The sequence below is a fragment of the Podarcis gaigeae genome (genome assembly GCF_964106915.1).
Source record: "Podarcis gaigeae genome assembly, chromosome: 8".
Classification (NCBI taxonomy): domain Eukaryota; kingdom Metazoa; phylum Chordata; class Lepidosauria; order Squamata; family Lacertidae; genus Podarcis; species Podarcis gaigeae.
This window is the reverse complement of record NC_139684.1, coordinates 73271331-73297478: the sequence shown is the minus strand read 5'-3', so window position 1 is coordinate 73297478 and position 26148 is coordinate 73271331. Positions and strand designations below refer to the sequence as shown.

The following is a 26148-nucleotide window of genomic DNA, read 5'->3' as shown; positions in this document are numbered from 1 at the left end:
GTTTTAATATTAATAAAGAGAAAACAAAACTTATGGTTAAAAATTTGGACATACAAGAAAAAGCAGAGTTAGAAAATGAGACAGGACCAAAAGTGACAAATAAAGTCAAGTATCCAGGAATCTGGATCACAATGAAAAACATTAATCTCTATAAGGATAACTATGTAAGGGTCTGGGGTGAGATAAAAAAAGAGCTGGAAGTCTGGAGTTGATTTAAATTATCATTATGGGGAAGAATTTCAACAATTAAAATGGCCGTCCTCCCAAAAATGCTGTTTCTCTTTCAATCTATCCCGATTATCAATGGACTCAAATGTTTCAATTTATCAATGGACTCAAATGTTTGCTAGGTACCTAGTAAGGTATATTTGGCAAGGAAAAAAAACCAGAATAAAATTTAAATTACTAACAGATTTAAAAGATAGAGGAGGTTTCGCACTCCCCAATCTAAAGTTGTATTATGAAGCCGCATACTTGGTTTGGTTGAAGGAGTGGATGAGCCTAAAATAATGCTAAGTTACTCAATATGGAGGGGTGGGATAATACAGTAGGGTGGCATTGCTATTTGGGGTACAATAAAATCAAAATACATAAAGGATTTCTTAACCATATTATTAGGAAAGCTTTATACGAGGTCTGGGACAGAAATAAAACGTTGTTGGAGCTGAAAACTCCTTATTGGTTATCATAATTGGAGGCGGTTGCTGTGAAAAGGAATAATATGGACATCAACTGGCAGACATATAAAGATTTATTAGTAGAAGAAAACAATAAAATAAAATTGAAAAATTATGATAAACTTAAACAAATGGGGCTAAGCTGGTTACAATATCATCACTTAAACTGAATTTTTGAGGAAGACAGAAAAACAAATGGATTTGACAACAAAATATGAGATCTAGATAGGGAATTGCTCTCAAATGATAAAAAGAATTTGTCCAAAATGTACAACTTATTATTAAACTGGCATCTAAAACATGAAGAGGTTAAGGATGTGATGGTAAAATGGGCTCAAGACTTCAGACATACTATAGAATTAGAGAAATTGGAAAATCTTTGGAAACGTGATATCAAATTTACAGCCTGCTACCTAATTAAAGAATTTTTTTAAAAGATGATGTATAGGTGGTACCTGACTCCATCAAAATTGGCAAAAATGAATTAAAAAAAAATAGCAAGTGCTGGAGGTGTAACCATAAAGACGAGAATTTATTCCACATGTGGTGGACATACCCCAGAATGAAATTATTCTGGAATATGATATACAAATAATTTTTAAAAATGTTAAAACACAACTTTTTAAAAAAACAAAACGAAAACAGTTATTCATTTAGGTATCTTCACAACAGACATCCCTAAGGAAAACCAAAGAGTCTTTCTATACACAGTTACGGCCACCGGGATTTTGATTGCAAAGTACTGGAAAAACTACACAATCCCTACAAAAGAAGAACAGTTATTAAAATTATGTGAATATCTTGAATTGGCGAAATTAATAGAATTGGTAAGAAACCAACCAAGTGAGAAAATTAGGAGAGAATGGGATGTCTTTACAAATTATAAGAAGAAAGTAGGTTACCAAAACTATGACTGATTTGGCTAGATTAAAAGCAGGTAAACAAATTAGCTCTCCACTAAATTTAAACTGATTACAGACAACCAAAGATATGAGATTATGGGAACCGTATAGGGGTCGAAGGAAGTCTATGTACTAATCAGGGAATCTAGCCAGAAAATCAGTGAAGGCTTGTATTCCTTAAAAGATGTGTATAAGAGGCAGTTTCCCCCTCTGTTTTTCTTTTATGTTTTTCCTTTTTTTCCTTTGCATTTTTAAGTTATTAGACATACTTACATTTTCTATTTTTTACTTAGGTATTTTTCATTTTATTATTCATGCTTCGGTATATGTTAGTTTTGTCGCAGGTCAAGTTAAGATAACATGTATCATGTTTACTCTCTTTATTATTTGTACAACTGAGTTTTTTCTGAATGTAACATGTATAAAGCAAATAAAATTTATTCATAAATAAATAAATAAACGGAGGGGGGGAGCACTGCGTATCCTTGCTAATTGTCCAGAACTCAAATCTTGAGAAGGCCTGGGCAAAGTCTGAGCTTCAGTACCATAACCAGCAGTAGCAGATGAAGGCCAAGGCCAAGGTGTCAACTGCAAAATGGGGGCCAATGTTGCTTTTCTAGCAAATAGACCAGCTCACATAGGTTAGAAGGGGCACTTTTCTCAGTCTGGGGGCCACCTTTCCTGTTGGGCAGCCCTCTGGAGGCTATGTGCCAGTGGCAGGTGTGGCAAAGATGGGTGTGGCCAGTTATACATTATCATACATTATTAGATTTATTATGCATCATTTCCCCAGGATGGGTCACAACCATTTAAAACATCACATTCACAATTGTTTAAAACCAATCAGTCCTTCTCCATCCTCCAGCTAGGGAAAAGAGGTATTATCACACATTCCAGCCACATAAAATTGCTATAGGAGGGAGCAGGACAAGACCAGTGATGGCCACCAGAACTAAGGTTCCTCTGTCAAAAGAGGGAGTTCTGAAGAGGTAGCTTCTCCCTCAGCTCCTTCTCTGGCAACTGGGAGGTGGAGTGATTCATGAACTGACAGAAGGTTCCTTCTGTGGTGTTGACCACGCATCTTTACTCCCTAGGCAAGCCAAAAGGCTTCATTTAGTCCTCTGAAGCACATTACATAGGCCAACCATTGCTTTCAGTAACCCTTTCAGTCATCTGTGGAGAAACTCCATGCTGACCTTCCATATGTATTAGAGGCTGAAACTCAGTGGAGTTTGCAAAAGTCTGCTGAGAAGCACAGGAAAGAAGGTCCTTCATTTCTCCATATGGACATCCTCTTTCATTCCAAGTCCCAAAGTATGGTCAAAGCAGGCTACTAGCCTCTCACAATCCTTTCAGAAGGCAGCTCCCCCAGGTTAGAAGTAGAAGATTTATCAACCCCACTGTTGTCTATCTCAATCTCACAGCAGAACCCGCAAAACTGGTAACACCATGGCATGATGGCATGGATCTTGTGCCCCAGGCTGGAAAAACATTTGGCTAAGTTTTGTTGGATGGCAGTGGAGGAGAAGTAGAAGATTGCTGGGTCCATAGAAGCACTGAGGGTGCTAAGGAGCAAAGCATGAACCCTCCAGGAAGGACTCTCATTCTGGATGAAGCCCACAATGTGGGAGATGTTGAAGGGAGCAAAGCAGATGGCAAAGTTGATCAAAGTGGTAACAGTGATCCCCACAGCCCGTTTCTTCCTGCGGGTGTGGATGTTGGGCAAGGAGGCTAGGATGCGGACTAAGTTGACGTAGCAGAAAAGGGTGATGAGGAAAGGGAGGAAGAAGAGGGTGATGCAGAGCTCCAGGCGGACAGGGAGGAGGATGTGGAGCTGGTTGGCGGAGAAATTCTCGTAACATTTGGAGGCATTGGCAGAGTTGGGGTTGGTTTCGTTATTATGGCCTGGCACCGAGAGTTCCACAATGTAGATGATGCTGCAGTGGGAGCAGGCGAGGAACCAGAACAAGATGCTGGCAAACACTGCATACATTGGCCTCCGGTTCAACTTGTACCTGATAGGATAGGCAACGCCCAGGTAGCGCTCCACGCTGATGGCCATGAGGAACAGAGTGCTGATGTAGATGCTGCTGTAGTAACAGAAGTTGGTGAGAGGGCAAAGGAACATGGGCAGAGGCCATGTCATGTCCGAAGCGGCCTCCACTATCTTGAAGGGCAGAAAGAGGAGCAGGATGACATCAGACACAGTCAAGTTGAACAAGAGGATTTCTATTGGGGTTGCCTTCTGGCGCACCTTGGCTTGGAATGTGTAGAAGGCCAGGAGGTTGGCAGGGAGGCCAGCCAGGAAGGCAAAGATGTAGACAGCAAGGACCATGATGTTGTATAACGACATCATTTCTGTACCTGCAAAATAAATATAGACATTGCTTTACCTATGCAGGGATACTGCCCCTTGAAACCCCAATTCATCTCACTCTCAACCAGGGCTGGAGAACCTGTGCCCCCCCCCCAGATGTTACAATGAACTACACAATTCCCATCACCCTTGACCTTTAACCCTGCTTTCTGGGGCTAGTGGGAACTATAGTCCAGCCAGTGTGGTGTAGAGCGTAGGAGACCAACGTTGAAATCCCCACTCAACCAGGAAACTCTCACTGGGTGGACTTTGGCCAGTTGCTGCCTCTCTGGGTAATGTACCTCACAGAGTTGTTGTGGGGATTAAATAAAAATGGGGAGAACTATGCATACCAGCAGAGATCCTTGGAAGATAAGGACGAAAATGAATGCAATGAATAAAATAACAAATACAACTTCTAGAGGGCCACATCAGGAGGATACATTTGACTGAGATCTCATTAAATGGTGAACCGAAAGGAAGCCATCCTCCAAAATTTGCACATCTCTGAATTTTGCAGTGCATTTACTCAACCAAGAAATGAGTACAATATGCATAGATTACTGGAGAATGTGCATATAAATGCATGTACAGTGGTACCTCTGGTTGCGAATGGGATCTGTTCCAGAGGCCCATTCACAACATGAAAAGAGCACAAGCCGCAGCGGCGCATGTGCACACACGCAGGTTGCGATTAGCCGCTTCTGCGCATGCGTGTGACATCATTTTTGCGCTTCTGTGCATGCGCGAGTGGCGAAACCCAGAAGTAACCCTTTCTGGTACTTCCGGGTCGCCCCGGGACATAACCTGAAAGAACGTAACATGAAGCAAACGTAACATGAGGTATGACTGTAATAGTAAAAATAGCCTGAATTTTAATGAGGACTTTTTAAAAAATTAAAAATTGCAAGCTGATTTGGAAAGGAGGAGAAATAAATCACTGCAACTCCCTTGGCTGGTCCTGTCCCAGACACATCTTTCCCTTCCTCTTGGAAATTCAACAATATTAAGCAACCTGACTGCAAATTTATAATTAAGCAAAGACCATCAGCATAGGAGAAGAAAGGAGAAACAAAGCAAGCAAGCACAACCAATACCAATACCAGATTTTAATCCTTGAACTGCCCTGAGACCTCCGGGTATAGGGCGAGATATAAATTCATTAACTGATAAAATAGGAATAAAAATAATAATCTCCAAATGTTTAAGGAGGTGACTCTTGCGCTCTGCCCAAGCAGATCCCCCAATTGTGCATGCCCTTTTCTTCTCATCCTTTGGGTTCACCACCAGCAATTTGCCTCGGCTTGAGTCAGCCCAGGAAGCAATATAGTCCCAACCCCCTCGGTCAGTCACTCACACAGGGATGGTGCAGGCTTCTCTCTGCTGGCAAGAGATGGGGAAACACCAGCTTAATTGGGAGCAGCGAATGAAGGCCACTGTGGACCAGGGCGAGGTGGACAGCTCATCTCCTCCACTGATGGCCTCCAGCTGCTTCTGCCTCCGGGGGAAAAGATAGCAGGCCTCCCTGATATCTAACAGTATATATTATTCAGAGTTTATTTGCATCAGGAATCAACTGAAAAAGTGAATTGCTCACAGGTTAGCAAAGAATTCCATTATTCATCCAGACGGGAAATGTTTGCATAACTCTAATAAGGATACAGCAGAATAATGAGACCAGACATCTGTCGTCTGCATATCACAACATCCATATGCAAAACAATAAATCCACTGGAAAAGAAGTCAACGAACAAGAGTTCTACGGAGGCACAAGCAAATCCATCAATTTGGTTTCTCTCAGTTTCACGTTTCCCCAATCTTCAGTCCTCTACACTTCCAAAGTGGCAGACCTTGGGGTCTCACTGGCACCCTGTATGACGCCAAAATCTGCCTCCGCTTGCCTCTCACCTTCCATTCTACATCTTAGTTATGGTGCCCCCTGCAGTAGCCCCCAAGGGAGACCTGACTGGTTGCATGCCCTTAAATCCACTTCTGATTTCCAGATCACACTCATTTTTCATAAAGGATCATGTGGTGGGAATTTCTCTAAGAGACATGTTTTTGTATGGAATTTTGTGTAAGAGACGAAAAATTGGTTGTGTCGAAAAAGAATTTTCCTGATATAATGCATTTTTGTTTTTTACTGATGTTTGCATAAGGTTTGTTTGCCTTTTTGCACGTTTTACCTATCAGCTCCTAACAGCATTCAGCATCCATTAACAGCCAAGCAGGCCACCTGTCCCCCCAACACAGCCCCCCCCATGTAAATTATTATAACATGTTGCAGGTTTGTAAGTCTATCTAGACTACAGTGTATGGGGTAGATTAGTTTTGGTTCAAGGGAAGCCATAATCTTCCCTACCTCCTTTATCTGAGCAGGAAAAGGCAGGAACTTCAGGGGAGATGGGAAAAATGTTTTACAGTGTGCTGCCAACAGCATAGCTGCTCTTTGTGTTCTCGTAATCTTGGTCCTGATTTGCATGTAGCCAGGTATTCTGCTCTTCAAATACATCTCCAGAACTGGATTCTCTTAGGCACAAGGGTGGTGGCTATGCTCCTAAACTACACATAGCCAAATGAGAGTAATTGTGTTTTTTCACGCTATTTATTCTCCATTATTGTTTGTTTTCATTTGGGTGTTGTTGTTTTTAAAAGCTTTTTCAGAGGGAGCACTAGGCATATTGTCAGTAGTACTCTGATTTTAAATTGGGAAGGGAAATAAATCTTCTGCAGGAGTCCAGGTTTTTAATTTATTTTCAAACTCAGAGGTAACAAACAAACTCTCCAGTTCCTAAAGGTCAGCTCCAGCCATTTGGAACTCACGGGGAGGGATAGGCATATATGTCCATTTCATTTTTTTTTCCAGGCTCACATTCAAGTCTCCACATTCCCACATTAATTTTTGATTTATTTTTTTTAAAGTCCTCATTAAAATTCAGAATATCAGTTCAAATGTCACCTGACATACAGTGGTACCTCAGGTTACATATGCTTCAGGTTACAGACTCTGCTAACCCAGAAATAGTGCTTCAGGTTAAGAACCTTGCTTCAGGATGAGAACAGAAATCAGGCTCCAGCGGCATTTCAGCAGCAGGAGGCCCCATTAGCTAAAGTGGTGCTTCAGGTTAAGAACAGTTTCAGGTTAAGAACGGACCTCCGGAATGAATTAAGTACTTAACCTGAGGTACCACTGTATATCCATATGCAATTTTGCCTAATATTCATACTTTTGCAAAGCAGTTCTCCACTGATAATACACTTCTGTGTGATATTTTCACCAATGTGCATGTTTTCAAGCATTTCCTCCCAGGACTATGCATTTTTAAAGAAATTCCACTGCTGGAGAATAGCATTGGAAGATTCAGAGAAGATATGGATTTTGAAGGATGTCTGAGTCTCAGTTTACGTATTGCTTCTGAAATCAAACAGGTTCATGTATAAATGCAAAATGAATCAAATCCCCCCCCCCCCCCAACCCTTCTTTCCTTGCAGACCATTGCTTTGGCATGTGTGTAGCCATAAGAACATAAGAAGAGCCTGCTGGATCAGGATTACTTATCTCCAGCAAGCTACCTTTCTATATTCAGGATTTATTCTTATTTTTGTGAGGAGAAGCACTCGGTTGTGTGAGCCTCCAGCTCAGTCCAGAGACAGATTGACTGCCTCAGCTTCTGCCCATCAGCAGACGTCCCTACGCTATAGGGTTTATTTAGCTGAACTGTATATTTATTTAACTGTATTTATTTAGCTCCACTTCCTGCTCAGATACAGCAAGTCTGAAAAGGCAGCAGGAAAGGATGCAGCAAATCAACTCAAAATGCAGTTTGAAAAACAGGGAGCTCCCGGAGAAAAAGACAAATCAAAAGACACACTTCTTAGTAGAATAAGGGAGCATTCCTAGGCACAAGTAGAAGGTGTAACACAAAGCCAGTGCAAAGTTACACCAGATCCAAACCGCATTCAGGAGTGAGGCTCCTGCTGCTGCTCTGCCGTTATTATTATTATTATTATTATTATTATTATTATTATTATTATTATTATTATTATTATTATTTATACCCCACCCATCTGGCTGGCTTTCCCTAGTCACTCTGGGAGGCTCCCAACAGAATATTAAACATACAATAAAACATCAAACATTAGAAACTTCCCTATACAGGGCTGCCTTCAGATGTCTTCTAAAAGTCAGATGGTTGTTTATTTCCTTGACATCTGATGGGAGGATGTTCCACAGGGCGGGCACAACTACTGAGAAGGCCCTCAGAAATCAAGCATTGAAAATCATCACATGGCCAAGCTTAGGATCCAGACTAAATGCCCTCCCTCTGGTATGGCCCCTGCCACACCACTTAAACCCTCCTTTTGAGGGGCCTTACACCAGGCTCAGCTCAGCCAGCTAAGCTTAGTCTTAGTCAATATGAGCAAGGGGTGCTGGTGTATCTTCAACTGAGCTGGGATTCGGGACTTAATGTCAGCTGAGCTCAGCCGAGCTGGGAATTAGCTCCACCACATCCCAAGCTTCTCATTCTAGTGGATCTTGTCATAGGATCGCCCCCTAAATGGAATAAGCAACTGCATCTGCAGATGCCAGCAAACTGAGGAAAGGGACTGGAACCAGAAGTTAGTGATCAGGATACAAAGGATTTTGTGATTAGTTCCATGATGCTGAAGGGACTCTGGGTGTGTTTTTCTTGAACAGCAGCCCTCGATGCCAGAGGCCAAATTGCTTTCGAAGCACATGGACAGTTCACAAGCACTGCCATAGAGATGTGCCAGATTCATTAATTAATTACTGTATTTTTCGCTCTATAGGACGCACTGGACCATAGGAGAGGGAGAACAGGGGGGGATTCTTCCCCTCTCTGCTCAGCGCCCCTTCAGTGAAGCGGCAGGAGAAACGGAGCCCCTTCCATTTCTCCTCCCACTTTGCTGAAGGGGCGCTGCGCAGCTCTCCCTCTCTGCTGAAGCCAGGAGAGTCTTGTTCTCCCAGCTTCAGCAAAAGGAACCCAAAGCCTTTGGAGCGCATCGCGATGTCCCGCTGTGCTTCAAAGGCTTCAGGGGTAGCCACCGACCCCTCTCACTCTCCAGGCTTCAGCGAAAGCAACGCGAAGCCTCCGGAGCACAGAGGCTTCATGTTACTATCGCTGAAGCCAAGGAGCCTGCATTCGCTCCATAGGACGCACACGCATTTCCCCTTAATTTTTGGAGGGGGGAAAGTGCGTCCTATAGAGTGAAAAATACGGTAATTCATTCATTCATTCATTCAGAGCATTCTTGGAAAACAAAATGTGAGCAGTTACCCTGAGAAGGGGAAGGCACACACACACAACAGAACAACACAACACACACACCTCACTTATAGTCCAGAGTTCAGATCTTCAGAAGGCCTGTGCAAAGTCTGAGCTTCAGTACAATAAACAGCAGTAGCAGATGAAGGCCAAGGACAAGGTGTCAACTGTGAAATGGGGGCCAATGTTGCTTTTGTAGCAAATAGATTAGCTCACATAGGTTAGAGATGGGCACTTTTCTCAGTCTGGGGGCCACCTTTCCTGTTGGGCAGCCCTCTGGAGGCTATGTGCCAGTGGCAGGTGTGGCAAAGATGGGTGTGGCCAGTCACACATTATCATTAAAAATTAGATTTATTATGTATCATTTTCCCAGGGTGGGTCACAACCATTTAAAACACAACATTCAAAATGGTTTAAAAGAAATCGGTCCTTCTCCATCCTCCAGCTAGGGAAACAAGGTATTATCAAACATTCCAGCCACATAAAATGGCTATAGGAGGGAGCAGAGCAAGACCAGTGATGGGTGTGGCCTGCATAGTTCCAAGGGCTAGGCAGAGGCAGTGTGGGCCACCACTGGCCACCAGAACTAAGGTTCCCCTGTCAAAAGGGGGAGTTCTGAAGAGGTAGCTTCTCTCTCAGCTACTTCTCTGGCAACTGGGAGGTGGAGTGATTCATGAACTGACAGAAGGTTCCTTCTGTGGTGTTGACCATGCATCTTTACTCCCTAGGCAAGCCAAAAGGCTTCATTTAGTCCTCTGAAGCACATTACATAGGCCAACCATTGCTTTCAGTAAGCCTTTCAGTCATCTGTGGAGAAACGCCATGCTGACCTTCCATATGTATTAGAGGCTGAAACTCGGTGGAGTTTGCAAAGGTCTGCTGAGAAGCACAGGTACGAAGGTCCTTCATTTCTCCATATGGACATCCTCTTTCATTCCAAGTCCCAAAGTATGGTCAAAGCAGGCTACCAGCCCCTCACAATCCTTTCAGAAGGTAGCTCCCCCAGGTTAGAAATAGAAGATTTATCAACCCCACTGTTGTCTATCTCAATGTCACAGCAGAACCCGCAAGACTGGTAACACCATGGCATGATGGCATGGAACTTGCGTCCCAGGCCGGAAAAACATTTGGCAAAGGTTTGTTGGATGGCAGTGGAGGAGAAGTAGAAGATTGCTGGGTCCATGGAAGCGTTGAGGGTGCTAAGGAGCAAAGCATACACCCTCCAGGAAGGACTCTCATTCTGGATGAAGCCCACAATGTGGGAGATGTTGTAGGGAGCAAAGCAGACCGCAAAGTTGAGCAAAGTAGCCACAGCGAGCCCCACAGCCCGTTGCTTCCTGCGGGCATGGATGTTAGGCAAGGAAGTTAGGATGCGGACTAAGTTGACATAGCAAAAAAGGGTGATGAGGAAAGGGAGGAAGAAGAGGGTGATGCAGAGCTCCAGGCGGACAGGGAGGAGGATGTCAAGCTGGTTGGGGGAGAAACTCTCATAACATTTGGAGGCGTTGGCAGAGTTGGAGATGGTTTCGTTATCATGGTCTGGCACCGCGAGTTCCACGATGTAGACAATGCTGCAATGGGAGCAGGCGAGGAACCAGAACAAGATGCTGGCAAACACTGCATACATTGGCCTCCGGTTCAACTTGTACCTGATAGGATAGGCAACGCCCAGGTAGCGCTCCACGCTGATGGCCATGAGGAACAGAGTGCTGATGTAGATGCTGCTGTAGTAACAGAAGTTGGTCAGAGGGCAAAGGAACATGGGCAGAGGCCACGTCATGTCCGAAGCAGCCTCCACCATCTTGAAGGGCAGAAAGAGGAGCAGGATGACATCAGACACAGTCAAATTGAACAAGAGGATTTCTATTGGGGTTGCCTTCTGGCGCACCTTGGCTTGGAATGTGTAGAAGGCCAGGAGGTTGGCAGGGAGGCCAGCCAGGAAGGCAAAGATGTAGACGGCAAGGACCATGGCATTGTATAACGACATCCTTTCAGTACCTGAAAAATAAATAAAGGCTTTGCTTTACCTATGCAAGGGTACTGCCCCACAAAACCCCAATTTATCTCACTCTCAACCAGGGCTGGACACCCCCCCCCCATGTTACAATGAACTACACAATTCCCATCACCTTTGACCTTTAACCCTACTGGCTGGGGCTAGTGGTAACTACACTGGTACCTCGGGTTACAGACGCTTCAGGTTACAGACTCTGCCAAACTTGAAATAGTACCTTGAGTTAAGAACTTTACCTCAGGATGAGAATAGAAATCACGCGGCAGTGGCGTGGTGGCAGCGGGATGCCACATTAGCTAAAGTGGCACCTCAGGTCAAGAACGGTTTCAGGTTAAGAATGGACTTCTGGAACAAATTATGTTCTTAACCCGATGTACCACTGTATAGTCCAGCCAGTGTGGTGTAGAGCAGTGTTCCCCAACCTTGGGCCTCCAGCTGTTTTTGGACTACAACTCCCATCATCCCTCGCTAGCAAGACCAGTGGTCAAGGATGATGGGAGTTGTAGTCCAAAAACAGCTGGAGGCCCAAGGTTGGGGAACACTGGTGCAGAGCATAGGAGACCAACGTTCAAATCCCCACTGGATGGACTTTGGCCAGTTGCTGCCTCTCAGGGTAACCTACCTGACAGAGTTGTTGTAGGGATTAAATAAAAATGGGGAGAACTATGCATACCAGCAGAGGTCCCTGGAAGGAAAGGTCGGATATAAATTCAATGATTAAAATAACAAATACAACTTCTAGAGGGCCACGTCAGGAGGATAAATTTGATTGAGATCTCATGGAATGGTGAAGACATCCTCCAAAATTTGCACATCTCTGAATTTTGCAGTGCATTTCCTCAACCAAGAAATGAGTACAATATGCATAGATTACTGGAGAATGTGCATATAAATGCATACAGTAGTAAAAAATAGCCTGAATTTTAATGTGGACTTTTTAAAAAATTAAAACTTGCAAACTGATTTGGAAAGGAGGAGAAATAAACCACTGCAACTCCCTCGTGGAAACCATCTTTCCCTCCCTCTTGGAAATTCAACAATATTAAACAACCTGACTGCAAATTTATAATTAAGCAAAGACCATCTTTGTAGGAAAAGAAAGGAGAAACAAAGCAAGCGAGCACAACCAATACCAGATTTTAATCCTTGAACTTCCCTGAGACCTCTGGGTATAGGGTGATATATAAATTAATTAACTAATAAAATAAGCAAGAGGAGAGCGCAAAATATGGTCTGAAGCTCAACATCAAAAAAACGAAGATCATGGCCACTGGTCCCATCACCTCCTGGCAAATAGAAGGGGAAGAAATGGAGGTAGTGAGAGATTTTACTTTCTTGGGCCCAGTGATCACTGCAGATGGTGACAGCAGTCATGAAATTAAAAGACGCCCGCTTCTTGGGAAAAGGGCAATGACAGGCCTAGACAGCATCTTGAGAAGTAGAGACATCACCTTGCCAACAAAGGTTCGTATAGTTAAAGCTATGGTTTTCCCAGTAGTGATGTATGGAAGTGAGAGCTGGACCATAAAGAAGGCTGATCGCCGAAGAATTGATGCTTTTGAATTATGGTGCTGGAGGAGACTCTTGAGAGTCCCATGGACTGCAGGAAGATCAAACCTCTCCATACTGAAGGAAATCAACCCTGAGTGCTCATTGGAAGGACAGATTGTGAAGCTGAGGCTCCAGTACTTTGGCCACCTCATGAGAAGAGAAGACTCCCTGAAGAAGACCCTGATGTCGGGAAAGATGGAGGGCACAAGGAGAAGGGGACGACAGAGGACGAGATGGTTGGATAGTGTTTTCGAGGTTACCAGCATGAGTTTGACCAAACTGCGGGAGGCAGTGGAGGACAGAGGTGCCTGGCGTTCTCTGGTCCATGGGGTCACGAAGAGTCGGACACGACTAAACAACTAAACAACAACAACAACAAATAAAATAAGAGTAAAAATAATAACAGTCTCCAGTGTTTAAAGAGGCGACTCTTGTGCTCTGCCCAAGCAGATCCCCCAATTGTGCATGCCCTTTTCTTCTCATCCTTTGGGTTCACCACCGGCAGTTTGCCTCGGCTTGAGTCAGCCCAGGAAGCAATATAGTCCCAACTCCCTCTGTCAGTCACTCACACAGGGATGGTGCAGGCTTCTCTCTGCTGGCAAGAGATGGGGAAACACCAGCTTAATTGGGAGCAGCGAATGAAGGCCTCTGTGGACCAGGGCAAGGTGGACAGCTCATCTCCTCCACTGATGGCCTCCAGCTGCTTCTGCCTCCGGGGGAAAAGATAGCAGGCCTCCCTGATATCTAATAGTATATATTATTCAGAGTTTATTTGCATCAGGAATCAACTGAAAAAGTGAACTGCTCACAGGTTAGCAAAGAATTCAATTATTCCCCCAGAGGGGAAATGTTTGCATAACTCTAATAAGAAAAGAGCAGAATAATGGGACCAGACATCTGTGGTCTGCATATCACAACATCCATATGCAAAACGAAAGATCCACTGGAAAAGAGTTGTACAGAGGCACAAGCAAATCCGTCAATTGGGTACCAGGGTGGTGGCTATTCTTCTAAACTACTTGTAGCCAAATGAGAGTACAGTGGTACCTCAGGTTACATACGCTTCAGGTTACAGACTCCACTAACCCAGAAATAGTACCTTGGGTTAAGAACTTTGCTTCAGGATGAGAACAGAAATTGTGCTCCGGCGGCACGGCAGCAGTGGGAGATCCCATTAGCTAAGGTGGTGCTTCAGGTTAAGAACAGTTTCAGTTTAAGAACGGACCTCCGGAACAAATTAAGTACTTAACCCGAGGTACCACTGTACTGAACTTTTCTGTGTATATGTCAAGGATATTTCCCGTTAACTTAATGTTGAAAAATTTGACTCATCTTATAGATGGGTAGTGCAGGGGGATTGGTTGCTGCCGGGAGCTGGAGATTGTCATAGGCAGTCTTGCGGGTGATTGTTGGCTGTGTCCAGGCCTTGTTTTGATTGGCTGCTGCAGCGGATGCCCGGTCAGATGTTTGGTTGCTTTTGCATTGTTTGTGATAGGAAGTGTTGTTCAGATGGGCAATTCTCCCCCAAAAAAGCTCAACAACTCTGGGAAATCTCCCCCCATTTTCTTAATTTTGTGTCCCCCAAAATAGGGGGCATCTTATATACGGGGGTTTGTTATATATGGAAAACAATGGTAAGGACACCAAAACCTGCATATATATATATATATATATATATATATATATATAATATTTATTCAAATTTTAAAGGTTACAAAAAGAAAAGAAAATAATACATCCAAGAAAAGATAAAAAAGAGAACAAAAAATTAAAAATACATACAATCAAAAAGAAATAAAACAAATCAAACCTTTACATATTTTTCTTTCTTTAACTTATTTCCTTGACCTCCTCACACTTCCCCTCTTTGTATTCTAGTTCAGATAGGTCTTTCAGCAAATACTTCATCTTTGTTTTTATCCTAGTAATCCATCTTAATATACTAGATTTTTTCATTCTCGCGGTCTCCACTAAACTAAATTCCACCCAGGAATGCATCCATCATAAAGGCGTCCTGTTATGACAAAACCTGGGAAAGGTGACATTAATTTTCTTTTAATGAGCCTGTTTTGAGCCATCACCTGAGCCATTGCAAAAGTCCTGAACTATATTCCTTACCTAGCATGGGAGTGGCAAGTAAAAGCTGATCGTGGGGGCTCAAACCCTGAGCTGAAGAAGGAAAGTGGAATAAATGCCAGGACAAACACTGTTAAGATATGGTTACCAGATTCCCCCCCCCCAATTTATCCAGGGACACTTTTTATTTTTTTAAGCTGAGTAGCAACAGGGAGTCAGTAGTGGGGATGGTGAGGCAAAAGACCCTGGGTCCAAGCACACATGCATATTTTATAAAGGTGCAAAGCCCTTCTTTTGCACCCTGTGAAACATAAATGTGCAGAGTTTTAAAAAAACTGGGCAACAGTGTGCCCCCTGCCCTTGACTCCCGAGCCCCTAGTCTCCTGCCCCCTTCCCCCTTTGTTTTGAGAGAATGGGGGAGGCCTGGGAATCACAGGCAGGCGGCTGTTGCCCAGTTTTTTTAAAAAAAAAACTCTGCACATTTATGTTTCACAGGGTGCAAAAGAAGGGCTTTGCACCTTGCCTGGCAGAGAAAACATGTGCCCCTCCTGGGCAACACTCGCCCGCCTGCCCATGACTCCCGAGCCTCCCCCAATCCATCAAAACAAATGGGAATGGGGGCAGGAGATCTGTACACCTGGACGTCCCCGGTTCCCCTTCGGCAGTGGCGGCGGCAGTGAGCAGCGAGCAACTCCTGAAGCCAGCCAGAGCCAACTGCGCTACCAGGCTGGTTCCAGGCTGCTGAGGCTGCCACTGCCGCATTTCCTGAGGACAGATTTGCAAACATGGGGACATTCCAGGGACGCAATTTGTTCAGGGACAGATTTGCAAATCCAGGGACTGTCCCCGGGAACCGGGGACATCTGGTAAGCCTATGTTAAGAGCCTTGTAATCTGGCCTGGCAACCGGTGCAAGCTTTTAAATTATATGGGCAGCCAGTGCAATCTTTTAAATTGGCAGACATACACCAAAAGGCCTGGCTGGCCCTGCAAGGGACCCCAGAAACTTAGACCTTCTGTGTCTGCCTTCCCGCTGCTGACATTGCTTCCCATCTCCCCCTCAAGCTTCTCCCAGCACACCTCTCTGCTGCTGCTGTTGCTTGTCTCCAGTCTAAACAGTGTGTGGTGGAGGAGGAGGGATCGCCTCCCAAGTGAGGGGAATTATTTATCCATTAGTGTCTCTGAGGGATAAATCATGGGACGGGAAGTCAATACAATCCCTTGGGGGAAAGTGAAAAGCTAGGAGCCTGAATGTAAACACACTGGGAATAGAACGCTTTTGTACAATACCCAGCTAGAGTCCCGGCTTGTAAAATTGTTCATGAATACACGTCCCCTCGCTTGTTTTGAGAACCTTGGCAGAGCCTCTCGCTTCCCAGTCAGCCTGTTTCATTTTCACCTGCTGCTCAAGATGCAGATGATGAAGAAAGAGCCAACAACTGCTATGGTTAAACCCTCACACACACACACACAAATTGTCACAGAAACTGATTTTCCAGAAGGTTGTGGAAAACTGATTTAAAATTTTTGGCGTGCTGTACGCTGAAAGAAAACTGTACAGTGGTTCCTCGGGTTACATACGCTTCAGGTTACATATGCTTTAGGTTACAGACTCTACTAACCCAGAAATAGTGCTTCAGGTCAAGAACTTTGCTTAAGGATGAGAACAGAAATCGTGCTCCAGCGGCGCGGCAGCAGCTGGAGGCTCCATTAGCTAAAGTGGCGCTTCAGGTTAAGAACAGTTTCAGGAACGAATTAAGTACTTAACCCGAGGTACCACTGTATATGGAAATGATGTACCAATGGCATCTGACTCCTAGTAAGTGAGCAAAAATGTGTAAGACAGGTACAAATATCTGCTGGAAATGTAAAGAAAAAGAAGGCACCTTTTATCATACATGGTAGTATTGTAAGGTAACAAAAGCATTCTGGGAAATGATATATAATGAGTTGGGGAAAATGTTTAAAATAGCTTTTATTTTATTTTTTAAAAAGAGGCTTTTTTATTAGGAATTGTAGGTGCTGATATTCCAAGGGAGCAGAAAAGGCTGTTTTATGTATGCCATGACAGCTGTACAGATACTATTAGCCCAGAGATGGAAAGAAGATAAAGTCCCTACCAGAGAAGAAAGGAAAATTAAACTTGGATTATGCCGAAATGGCAAAACTGACTGGCAGACTCAGCAACCAAGAAGACCAAAGCTTTGACAAGGGAAAATGTTTATAATTTATCTTGGAGACAACTGCAAACAGATGAAAACATTAGCAGGATTGCAATAACACTTGTAATGTAGAAGATAACAGAGATATAAAATATGAACTATTGAAAAATATACAGTAGAAAAGGTTAACAATAGGACCCACAGAGGGGAAGGTGGGAAGTCCAGAGATTGGGAGGAATCTTTAAATGTGGGTGTGTATGGTTGTAGTGTTATAATTTTATAAATAAAAATTATTTCAAAAAAGAAAATAAAAAGAAATTGCCTTTCTGTGTCACACCCCCCCCCCCTTATCTTTTGGTGGAGTCTCCAGCAGGGTTTTTCCATATCATTTTGTAGGACTGTGCATTCCCTCCCTCACCTCAATCTCCCACCCCTTTGGGCCAACCCAGAGACCACCTCCTTCAAATCCAGTCCCAAATTAGTTTGAGGTGGGGCTAATGTGGAATAAGAGGTTTTCTAAATCCCTTATTAAAGGTATAGCTGGGAGCAGGGAGGGGGGTAGAGGCTGCATCTCCCCACCTCCACCCCAACAGAGAGCTTGTTTGGGGTTGGGGTCGGTTTTGTAGGGTGCTGTTTTGCTTTCATCCAGGGAAACTGCTGCTCAGCATCTGATGTGTGGAGAGTGAAGGGTGCTGCTTCAGGGACGGAGCAAAAAGCAGGAAAGAGAGGCCACTGGTAGCAGGTGCCTGTCTTCTCCCAAGAAGATGCATCCAGTGGTCAGGTAAGCCTTGGCATTTTTTCAGGTTTCTCCACCTTGTGCCTCTGGAGTTCCCCGAACCACTCAGGGCCATCCAGTTTAACCTGCAGGAATCTGCGGCTGCCCCAGCCCAACTTGACTCACACCAAAATCCCTTCCAATATGCCCTGTTTGGCTTGGGATTTGAGCTTCAGCACAGTCCTATCACTCACTAAGCTTTTAAGTAGAGCAAGGGGGGGGGGATGTATATGATCCTTGAGGTCCCTATATCTGGAGACCCTTGAGGTCTCTATATCCTTAGGCCAGACCTCTCACAAGCCCTGGTCCATACCCTTTCTGAATTATTTTGCACAACCGAAACACGTTCGTGAATTCTAATGAAGCCCCTTGTTCACCAGGATGGAGGATGGTGTGTGTGTGTGTGTGTGTGTGTGTGTGTGTGTGAGAGAGAGAGAGAGAGAGAGAGAGAGAGAGAGAGAGAGAGAGAGATGGTCAGCAAGTGAAGCTTTTCCCTTTTATCTTAGCTCTGCACCCCAAAAAATGCTTCACTTGTTGAATTTAATGTGTGCTGGGCTGATTTTAAAGGCAGAAGAGCAGGATGAGGAAAAGCCCCCCCCCCCCCAATTAAAAGAAGCATGGCAAAAATGATACAAATGGCACATGAGATAATGCCATGTACTTGGTTTGTACATTTAGATATTTGTCTGGGGAGCATGCAAATGATAGGTCCGAACTGGATGACAAGTTTGGATATGTGGCAGCTCTTCTTCCACCTTCTCTCGCTTCAGATATGCCACTCCATGCAGAAAACGACACACACCTGTTGATGGTGGTTTTGAACATGCAAAATAAGCCTCACAGCATCCTGGGGTAAATGCCACCAGGAAGGACATCTTTGTTGACTGCAATATGCCTGGGGACAGAGTAGAACTGACCGTGACAGCTGCAAATTGGGAGGGAGATGGAGAATTTGGCTGTGTCCCTTGATGCCCTAGGTCTCCAGCTGCACTACGCATTCAAAGCAGTATCGTGCCACTTTAAACAGTCCTTGGTTGACCCTGGGAGCTGTCATTTTTAAATGGTGGGGTGCTAAGAGACCTCTCCCCTAGCTACATTTCCTAGAGGGCTTGAACAATCAACCCCTCTTCCTAAGGAACTCTGGGAATTGTAGCTCCAGGAGTGGAATAGGGATCTCCTAACAACTCTCAGCCAGTGGCAGAGGAAGAAGGGGGCAGGGGAAGTGCAGTACCCCCAGCAGCAGGATCCCAGTGGGGTTCCATTGCAGCTGTGTCCCCCACCCACTCTGGGCGGCCCACCCCCAAAACGTGCACCCCACCTTTGGGTGGCACGCCTTGCCCCCGCCTGCTCTCCACCACCGGTGCCGGAGCATGAAGCTCCGCCACTGCTCTCAGCATCCTTTTGCAAACGAGACTTCCTAGGATTCTTTGGGGGAATGATGATGATGCTTTAAATGTATGGTGCAGATATGGCCTTTATCACTTGGAGCTTGGGATGGGGGCATGCCAATTTCTCCAGTTTGCAAATGGGCCCATGGGCCCAAAAAGGTTGGTGACTCTTGCTATGCACCCTCACTTTGGTAGGGGGGAGGAGCCCCATTAAACGGAGGGGGCCTTACTTCTGAATAAGCCTGCACTGTGAATGAAAAAGTGAAGTGAGCCCAAGATTTACTGTGAGCTATTGTGTAACCGTCACAAGGGGATCACTACGTGCCTCAAACCCTGACTGCTGCAGATAAATAATTGGATGGCAAATGCTTGTTAAATATCAGGTATTTTGATGAGTATACACCCACTCAGAAAGTATTTGGTATCCAGCATTTGCGAAAGGGAATGATGAGAAAGGAGGTGTTGCCATGGAAGTCGGAAAGTGCTGAACATGCCTGTATAAATTAGCCCTTGAACCAGGCAATCAAGCCAGCCACCTTGAGGGACAGAAACCTGACAATGACCTCTGATTATGCCAGAGTCATTATGCCATGACCTTCACCTGCCCTGCTTGGCACCCTTCTTGAGTGTTTTTGCCAAGCTAGAATGTGTCCTTTCCTGGGTGTAGGATAGAGAGGGATGGGTGAGTGTATAGAAGCAAGCCTACTGTACAAAGGTAAATTGGGCATTTGTTGCTCTACCCACATTAGGCTTTGGCACTGTCCCTACTGGCATGTGGCCCTTGGAAAGTTGCCCAGAAGGGAAAGTGGCCCTTTGGCCTGAAAAGGTTTCCAATCCCTGGCCTATGCAGTGATTAACAGTTCCTCTGGTCCCCCAGAAGCAACCATAACTCTCTGGGGACAGCCTGCCCTTGGGTGTCCATCATGGAATGGGAGACTCCCTTCCTTCAACTCTATTCATCACACAGAGGAGATGAGGAGGCCCTTGCTTATGCTGGATAAGAGAGACCAGCAGACCTGGTCCTTCTTCATTTCCCCAAGTTCTCTAACAAATACACTGAACTCAAAGAAGGGAAAGGCGAGTTTCACTTTACTCCGAGCTCAGGAGACACTTGGGAGCATCAAAATGCAGGGCTGGTTTGGAAGCTCCAGCTGGTACATACTGCTGTTGGGGGCATCTGGCCGAGAATATGGAGCAAGCTAGTTTTCTCCTGTTCCGGAGGTTAGGAACAAAACAAATGGATTCAAGTTACAAGAAAGGAGATTCCAACTAAACCCCAGGAAGAACTTTCCAACAGCAAGAGCCAATCGACAGTGGAATGGACTCCCTCTGAAGGTGGTGGTCTCTTGTTCATTGGAGGGGTTTAAGCAGAGGTTGGATGGCCACCTGTCATGGATGCTTTAGCTGAGATTCCTGCATTTCAGGGGGTTGGACTAGATGTCCTTTTGGTCCCTTCCAACTCTACAATTCTATAATCCCAGCTCCACTGAAACCTTCTTCACCTTCTGTTACAGCCTGCTCCACTAGGCTTATGCAGGCAACTAAGAATACTAAGAACCTACCATATTTAAGTGATCTCTGGTTATTAAATGTTTATATGGTTTTTATGGTGCAGTTTTATGTATCATGGGCGTAAACTGCTCCAGTACTTATTTTTTATTTCTTGAATAGCGGCGTAGAAATATTTTTAGAAATACGCAAGTAAATATTACTTTCATAGCTCCCAAGAGCCTTTCTGAAGTGAGAGATTAACCCCATGCCTCAAGGTCTGGACTCTAGTGATGTCCTACAGCAATAAAGCCCTCTCTTTCTGTCACTGAGCTCCTGCAAAGTCTGTTGTCGAGGATATGAGTGAGGCCAAGTTCTTAGGAAATGACCCTAATCACCCGTTCCAACTCTACAATTCTATGGTACTTTTTCATGCACCAGAAAACCATTTCTGGGAGGAAGATGGTGATAGAAAGTACCCAGGGCAAGGACAGGGAACCTTCAGGTTGTGGACCCACCAAGCACCCCCCCACACACACACACACTTGGCCTACAAAGCTGATTATGAACCACTAATCAGCTGATCAGTCCTGTTCACAGCCCAGGTCTGGCCCAAGACATTTTGGCACCTGAGGTGAACCGCAAAATGGCATCCCTTTTCCATGCCTGCCACCAGGGAAGAAGGAGTGAGTGAGTGGAGATCTAAACTGGGAACAAGGGTGAGAGGAGATGAACAGTGCCTCTGATTCGCCAAGAGGCCTCTGCAGAGGTGGCATGTGTGGTGGCGGTCAGATTCGGCCTCCAAGCAACATGGCACAGCTGTCACTGCTAGGGCAGAAGCAGCAGGCGATGAATTCCTTGGAGTCTGGATCTACTACCTGAGGTGGTAGCCTCCCCTTGTTTCATGGATAGGCTGGCCCTGGCCCAGTCCTTTGTAAGTCTTGACAACCAGCCCCTGTTCATTGTGATTTGCTTCAGCAATTCATTGGATACAGAGCAGGCAATCACTCTGCAGAATCTTTTCATTGAAGCCTCTCCAAGTCTGGTCTTGAGGGCAGAAACTGCACAGGAGATTGGTGATCAGATCTCTCAACTCCCCCTCCCCTAAAAAGGGGAGTGGGCTATGATTTTTATCAGGGCAGAGGAGCTGGGAGATAAGTGTTTCTTCCTCCAGTTCCCCTGCACTTTCCTGATAAAATCACTCAAGCTTCTATTCACCTCGCCACAGACAAGAAACATAACCCACACAGTTGTTGGGATGCCAGTATTTTTGCATCAAGTTTGGGAAGGAGTTGGGAAACAGTTTAGATCTCGAAAATGGCACTGGGTGGACTATGCTGAAATGGCAAAACTGACTGGAACACTCAGGAATCAAGAAGATAATGACTTTAACAAAGAATGGGGAAAATTCATAACATACTTAGGAGACCATTGTAAACAAAAACGTTAGCTGGACTTTAAAATAATTTGTAAAGAAATGAAAAAGATGGAAAATTCAGAGAGATGAAAACTGTAGAGAATGTAATGATATGTAGTTTTGGGGGGGGGGGGATTTAAGGACCCTGCAGGAGATGGAGGGAAGTCACGAAATTCAGAGAATCTTGTATATGGATATGTTAAAAGTTTTTTTTCCTTTTTCCTTATGAATTTGTTCTTGTAAAAACCAATAAAAAATATTTTTTTAAAAAATGGCACTGGGTGGAAAGATTGAACTAAATACATTTTTCTCTAATATTGCTGCCCCATTCAAAAGAAACCCTCACAACCCTTTCTGTAGCTGCTTCAAAGTTAGGAAACACAGCCACAAAATGGGAGGTTGGATCTCTGTTTGACCCTCTGAGTCCAATAATCCTTAGATCTTTATTCACTCAAGACAGTTGCCATCAAAAATTATATGGATTTCACACACATTCTGTCTATGTCCTAGGAAATATAAATACAATTTCATTGTTTCATGCCCTTGGTGTGGGGAGTGTTATATCTAGCACTGTGCTGAATTTTTCTCTCTTTCCCTTTTACCATTCTCTCTGCATTTAAAAGTTATCAAGCAGGAAAGAAAATATTTGGGCAATTCTCATGGATGGAGTGCAAGATTTTTGTCAGATTGGTTTTAAGATGGCTGGGGCATGTGAGCTGACTCTTCCCTTGGGGCTTTTCAGATCCGGCAGCCCCAGCAGTCAGGGTGGCTGCAGAGTTCCTGAGAAATGTTTACTGGGAAGAACAAAACACTCTCAGCCTGTAGCCACCTTGGAATGATAAAATAAGCTCAAAGTTCAGCGCTGTCTGAAATTTTCACTGTCGAAAAATTCTAAAGTGAGTCAGAAGAAGGGAAATGCGTTTCATGGTTAGGGGGACAAATTTAACTGCAGCACCAATTACAACTGACAATATAATCCTAGACATGCCTACTCAGAAGTAAGTCTTGTTGAGTTCAAATTTGGTTTATTCCTAAGAAAGTGGGTAAAGGATTGCAACAACCTGGGCAGTACACCATTTGACTCTTGACACAGCCATGAAATCACTTGATGGTAAGACTGTGGCGAGAATTTGATACAGTTCACATTAATAGGCAAAGTCACACCTTTTGAAATTCTACACAAACCAAAACACCCTCCTTCGAAATTCTTTGAATTTTGCAGTGCGTGTCTCTAGCCAAGGAATATACACAAAACATGTACATATTAGTGGACATAGCATAGAAAACTGCATCTTATCAGAGGAAATTGCTTTGCAAAAGTGTGTGTCTTAGGTAAAATTACATACCAAGATGTGCATATTAGGAAAAATTCACACTAAAATGATGCTGAATTTTCATGAGAACTTTAAAAAAAAATACAAGCTGGTGTGGAAATGTGGAGAGCTGAATTTAGGAATACAAAAATGAGAAACTCAGCTGAAAGTTCCTACTCGGTGGACTTAGGGAAGCTGTTCCCTCCTTTCATAGATCCAGGATCAACACTTCCTTCTGCAACATGGGTACAAGAACACTGACCTACTTTACAAGATTTTTGTATGGAAAGATGTGAGACACAGATATTCCAGAGGTGTGTTGCTGCAAAGAGTCTTAGCACATCTTAAAAGGCTGGCAGATTTCTTGCAGCAGAACCCTTCATGGATTAGAACCCATTTAGTTAGATGCACTGAGGCTTTCCGTCAGTGGGCAGGTTTTGACCCTATCCTTCCTCCAAGGACATTCTAGATACACAACAATCCTCAGAGGAAATTGGGAGAGGGAATGGAGGCTAGTCCGCAGTGGCAGAATGGGGTTTTATGGCAGAATGGGGTTTTCATCCTGAGTCTCCCAAGTCTTAGCCAAGTACTCTATAGTTCTATAGATAGATTAGATAGATAGATGATAGATAGATGATAGATAGATAGATAGATAGATAGATAGATAGATAGATAGATAGATGATAGATAGATAGATGATAGATGATAGATAGATAGATAGATAGATAGATAGATAGATAGATAGATAGATAGATAGATAGAGATAGATGATAGATAGATAGATAGATAGATAGATAGATAGATAGATAGATAGATGATAGATAGAGATAGATATAGATAGATAGATAGATAGATAGATAGATAGATAGATAGATAGATAGATGATAGATAGATATAGATAGATATATTATAGATATTTGCTTTCGTAGATTTTCGTAGATATCTATAATATCTATATTATAGATATAGATAGATGATAGATAGATAGATAGATAGATAGATAGATAGATAGATAGATGATAGATAGATAGATAGATAGATAGATAGATAGATAGATAGATGATAGATAGATAGATGATAGATAGATAGATAGATAGATAGATAGATAGATAGATAGATGATAGATAGAGATAGATATAGATAGATAGATAGATAGATAGATAGATAGATAGATAGATAGATAGATAGATGATAGATAGATATAGATAGATATATTATAGATATTTGCTTTCGTAGATTTTCGTAGATATCTATAATATCTATATTATAGATATAGATAGATGATAGATAGATAGATAGATAGATAGATAGATAGATAGATGATAGATAGATAGATAGATAGATAGATAGATAGATAGATAGATGATAGATAGATAGATGATAGATAGATAGATAGATAGATAGATAGATAGATAGATAGATAGATAGATAGATAGATAGATAGATGATAGATAGATAGATATAGACCATACACACATATAATACCAACTTCATGCATCTGATCTCAATGACAGCTTCCTAATGATGCTTGTGGGAGAATGGTGGATTTTAATTTTAATTCAACCCTCCCTGTGCACAAAGGTCCTGATTCTGACTCCACATCTCCCCATTCTGCTTACTTTATGGCTGATATTTAAATAACAAACACCAGAGAACTTTAATTCAGATAAGTTAACATATCATCTACTTTGGCAGAATGCCAGCCATGGATCACATTTCCATGCCTCGCGGGTAAGGGAGAGAGACTCTAGCCCATGAAAGCTTTTGCCACAGTAAACCTGTTTGTCTTTAATGCGCCACAAGACTTCTTCACTGCTTATAACTGTGATTCATATTGAAGCGCCCCCCTGAACTCTCCAAAAGTCCCTATCGAAACCATCACTAATAAATAATAGTGTTTTTATTCCTCACCTCCTCTGCAAGCTCAGACTTTGCTCTGCCTGTCTCTGCTCCACCGATGGACGAGGGTTTCTTCCACGATGGATCCAGCCACCTTCTGCCCTCGCAGGAGTCGAAAGGCTTTGCTCGGCTCCCACGCCCTGAAGGAGAGAAGAAAGCAGCCTGCCTGGTGCAGTAGAATCACTCGTGATCATTTGACAGAAGAAGCCCAACAGGCGCAGCAGCAGCAGGAAGCTGACCTGTCTCCTCTTGTAACACAAGGGAATTTACTTCTTGGTTTCAAAACCGGGAAACAAACTCTTGGATGGAGAAAAGAGGCGGAGGAGGAATCCAATTTCAGCTGCACGCAGAGGGTGCCACCCACAGCCTTTTTAATCTACTTTTTAGAATCAATGATGCCTCTAGATTCAAGAGTCCAGCCTTATTTCTCCGCACTGTAACCTGACCATTGAGGTGAAAACTATACAAAGTTGTTCTTCTTGTTGTTTGCTTTTATATCCCACCTTCTTCTCCAAAGAGCTCAGGGTGGCGTACGTGGTTCTCACCCTCTCCATTTAATCCCCACAACAATCCTGTGAGGTAGGTTAGGCTGAGAGGCAACAACTGGCCAAAGTCCAACCAGTGAGCTTGATGGTTGGGTGGGGATTTGAACCTTGGTCTCTTAGGACCTAATCCAGCACTGACCACTCCACTACACTAGGTCTCAGTGGAGACACAGAAATGATGATGGATACTATTTTTCTCTTCCCTGGTTAGAAAATGAACTCATGCCATATATATAAGAAGAAACAGTACAAGTGTTTGGCCTGAACACATGAGTGGGAAATGTGTGTAAGATGCCAA

At 43.7% G+C, this 26148-nt stretch overlaps 1 protein-coding gene and 1 pseudogene across 2 annotated transcripts; both read right to left on the bottom strand.

The window, feature by feature from the left end:
* Positions 1-2570: 2570 nt before the first annotated feature.
* LOC310850054 (free fatty acid receptor 2 pseudogene) lies at positions 2571-25819 on the bottom strand (annotated as a pseudogene). Its single transcript, XR_014568730.1, has 2 exons — positions 25318-25819; positions 2571-3943 (listed from the first exon to the last, which is right to left on the bottom strand). The product of XR_014568730.1 is annotated as a free fatty acid receptor 2 pseudogene (transcript).
* LOC310850055 (free fatty acid receptor 2-like) lies at positions 9556-13436 on the bottom strand. Its single transcript, XM_083751096.1, has 2 exons — positions 13358-13436; positions 9556-11221 (listed from the first exon to the last, which is right to left on the bottom strand). Exon 2 carries the CDS (start codon positions 11208-11210, stop codon positions 10188-10190), a length of 1023 nt encoding a protein of 340 aa, XP_083607222.1. The 5' UTR covers positions 11211-11221; positions 13358-13436; the 3' UTR covers positions 9556-10187.
* Positions 25820-26148: the final 329 nt, after the last annotated feature.

Coding starts and splice junctions, on each gene's coding strand:
- LOC310850055 (XM_083751096.1), bottom strand. CDS start 11,210: ATGTCGTTATACAATGCCATGGTCCTTGCCGTCTACATCTTTGCCTTC.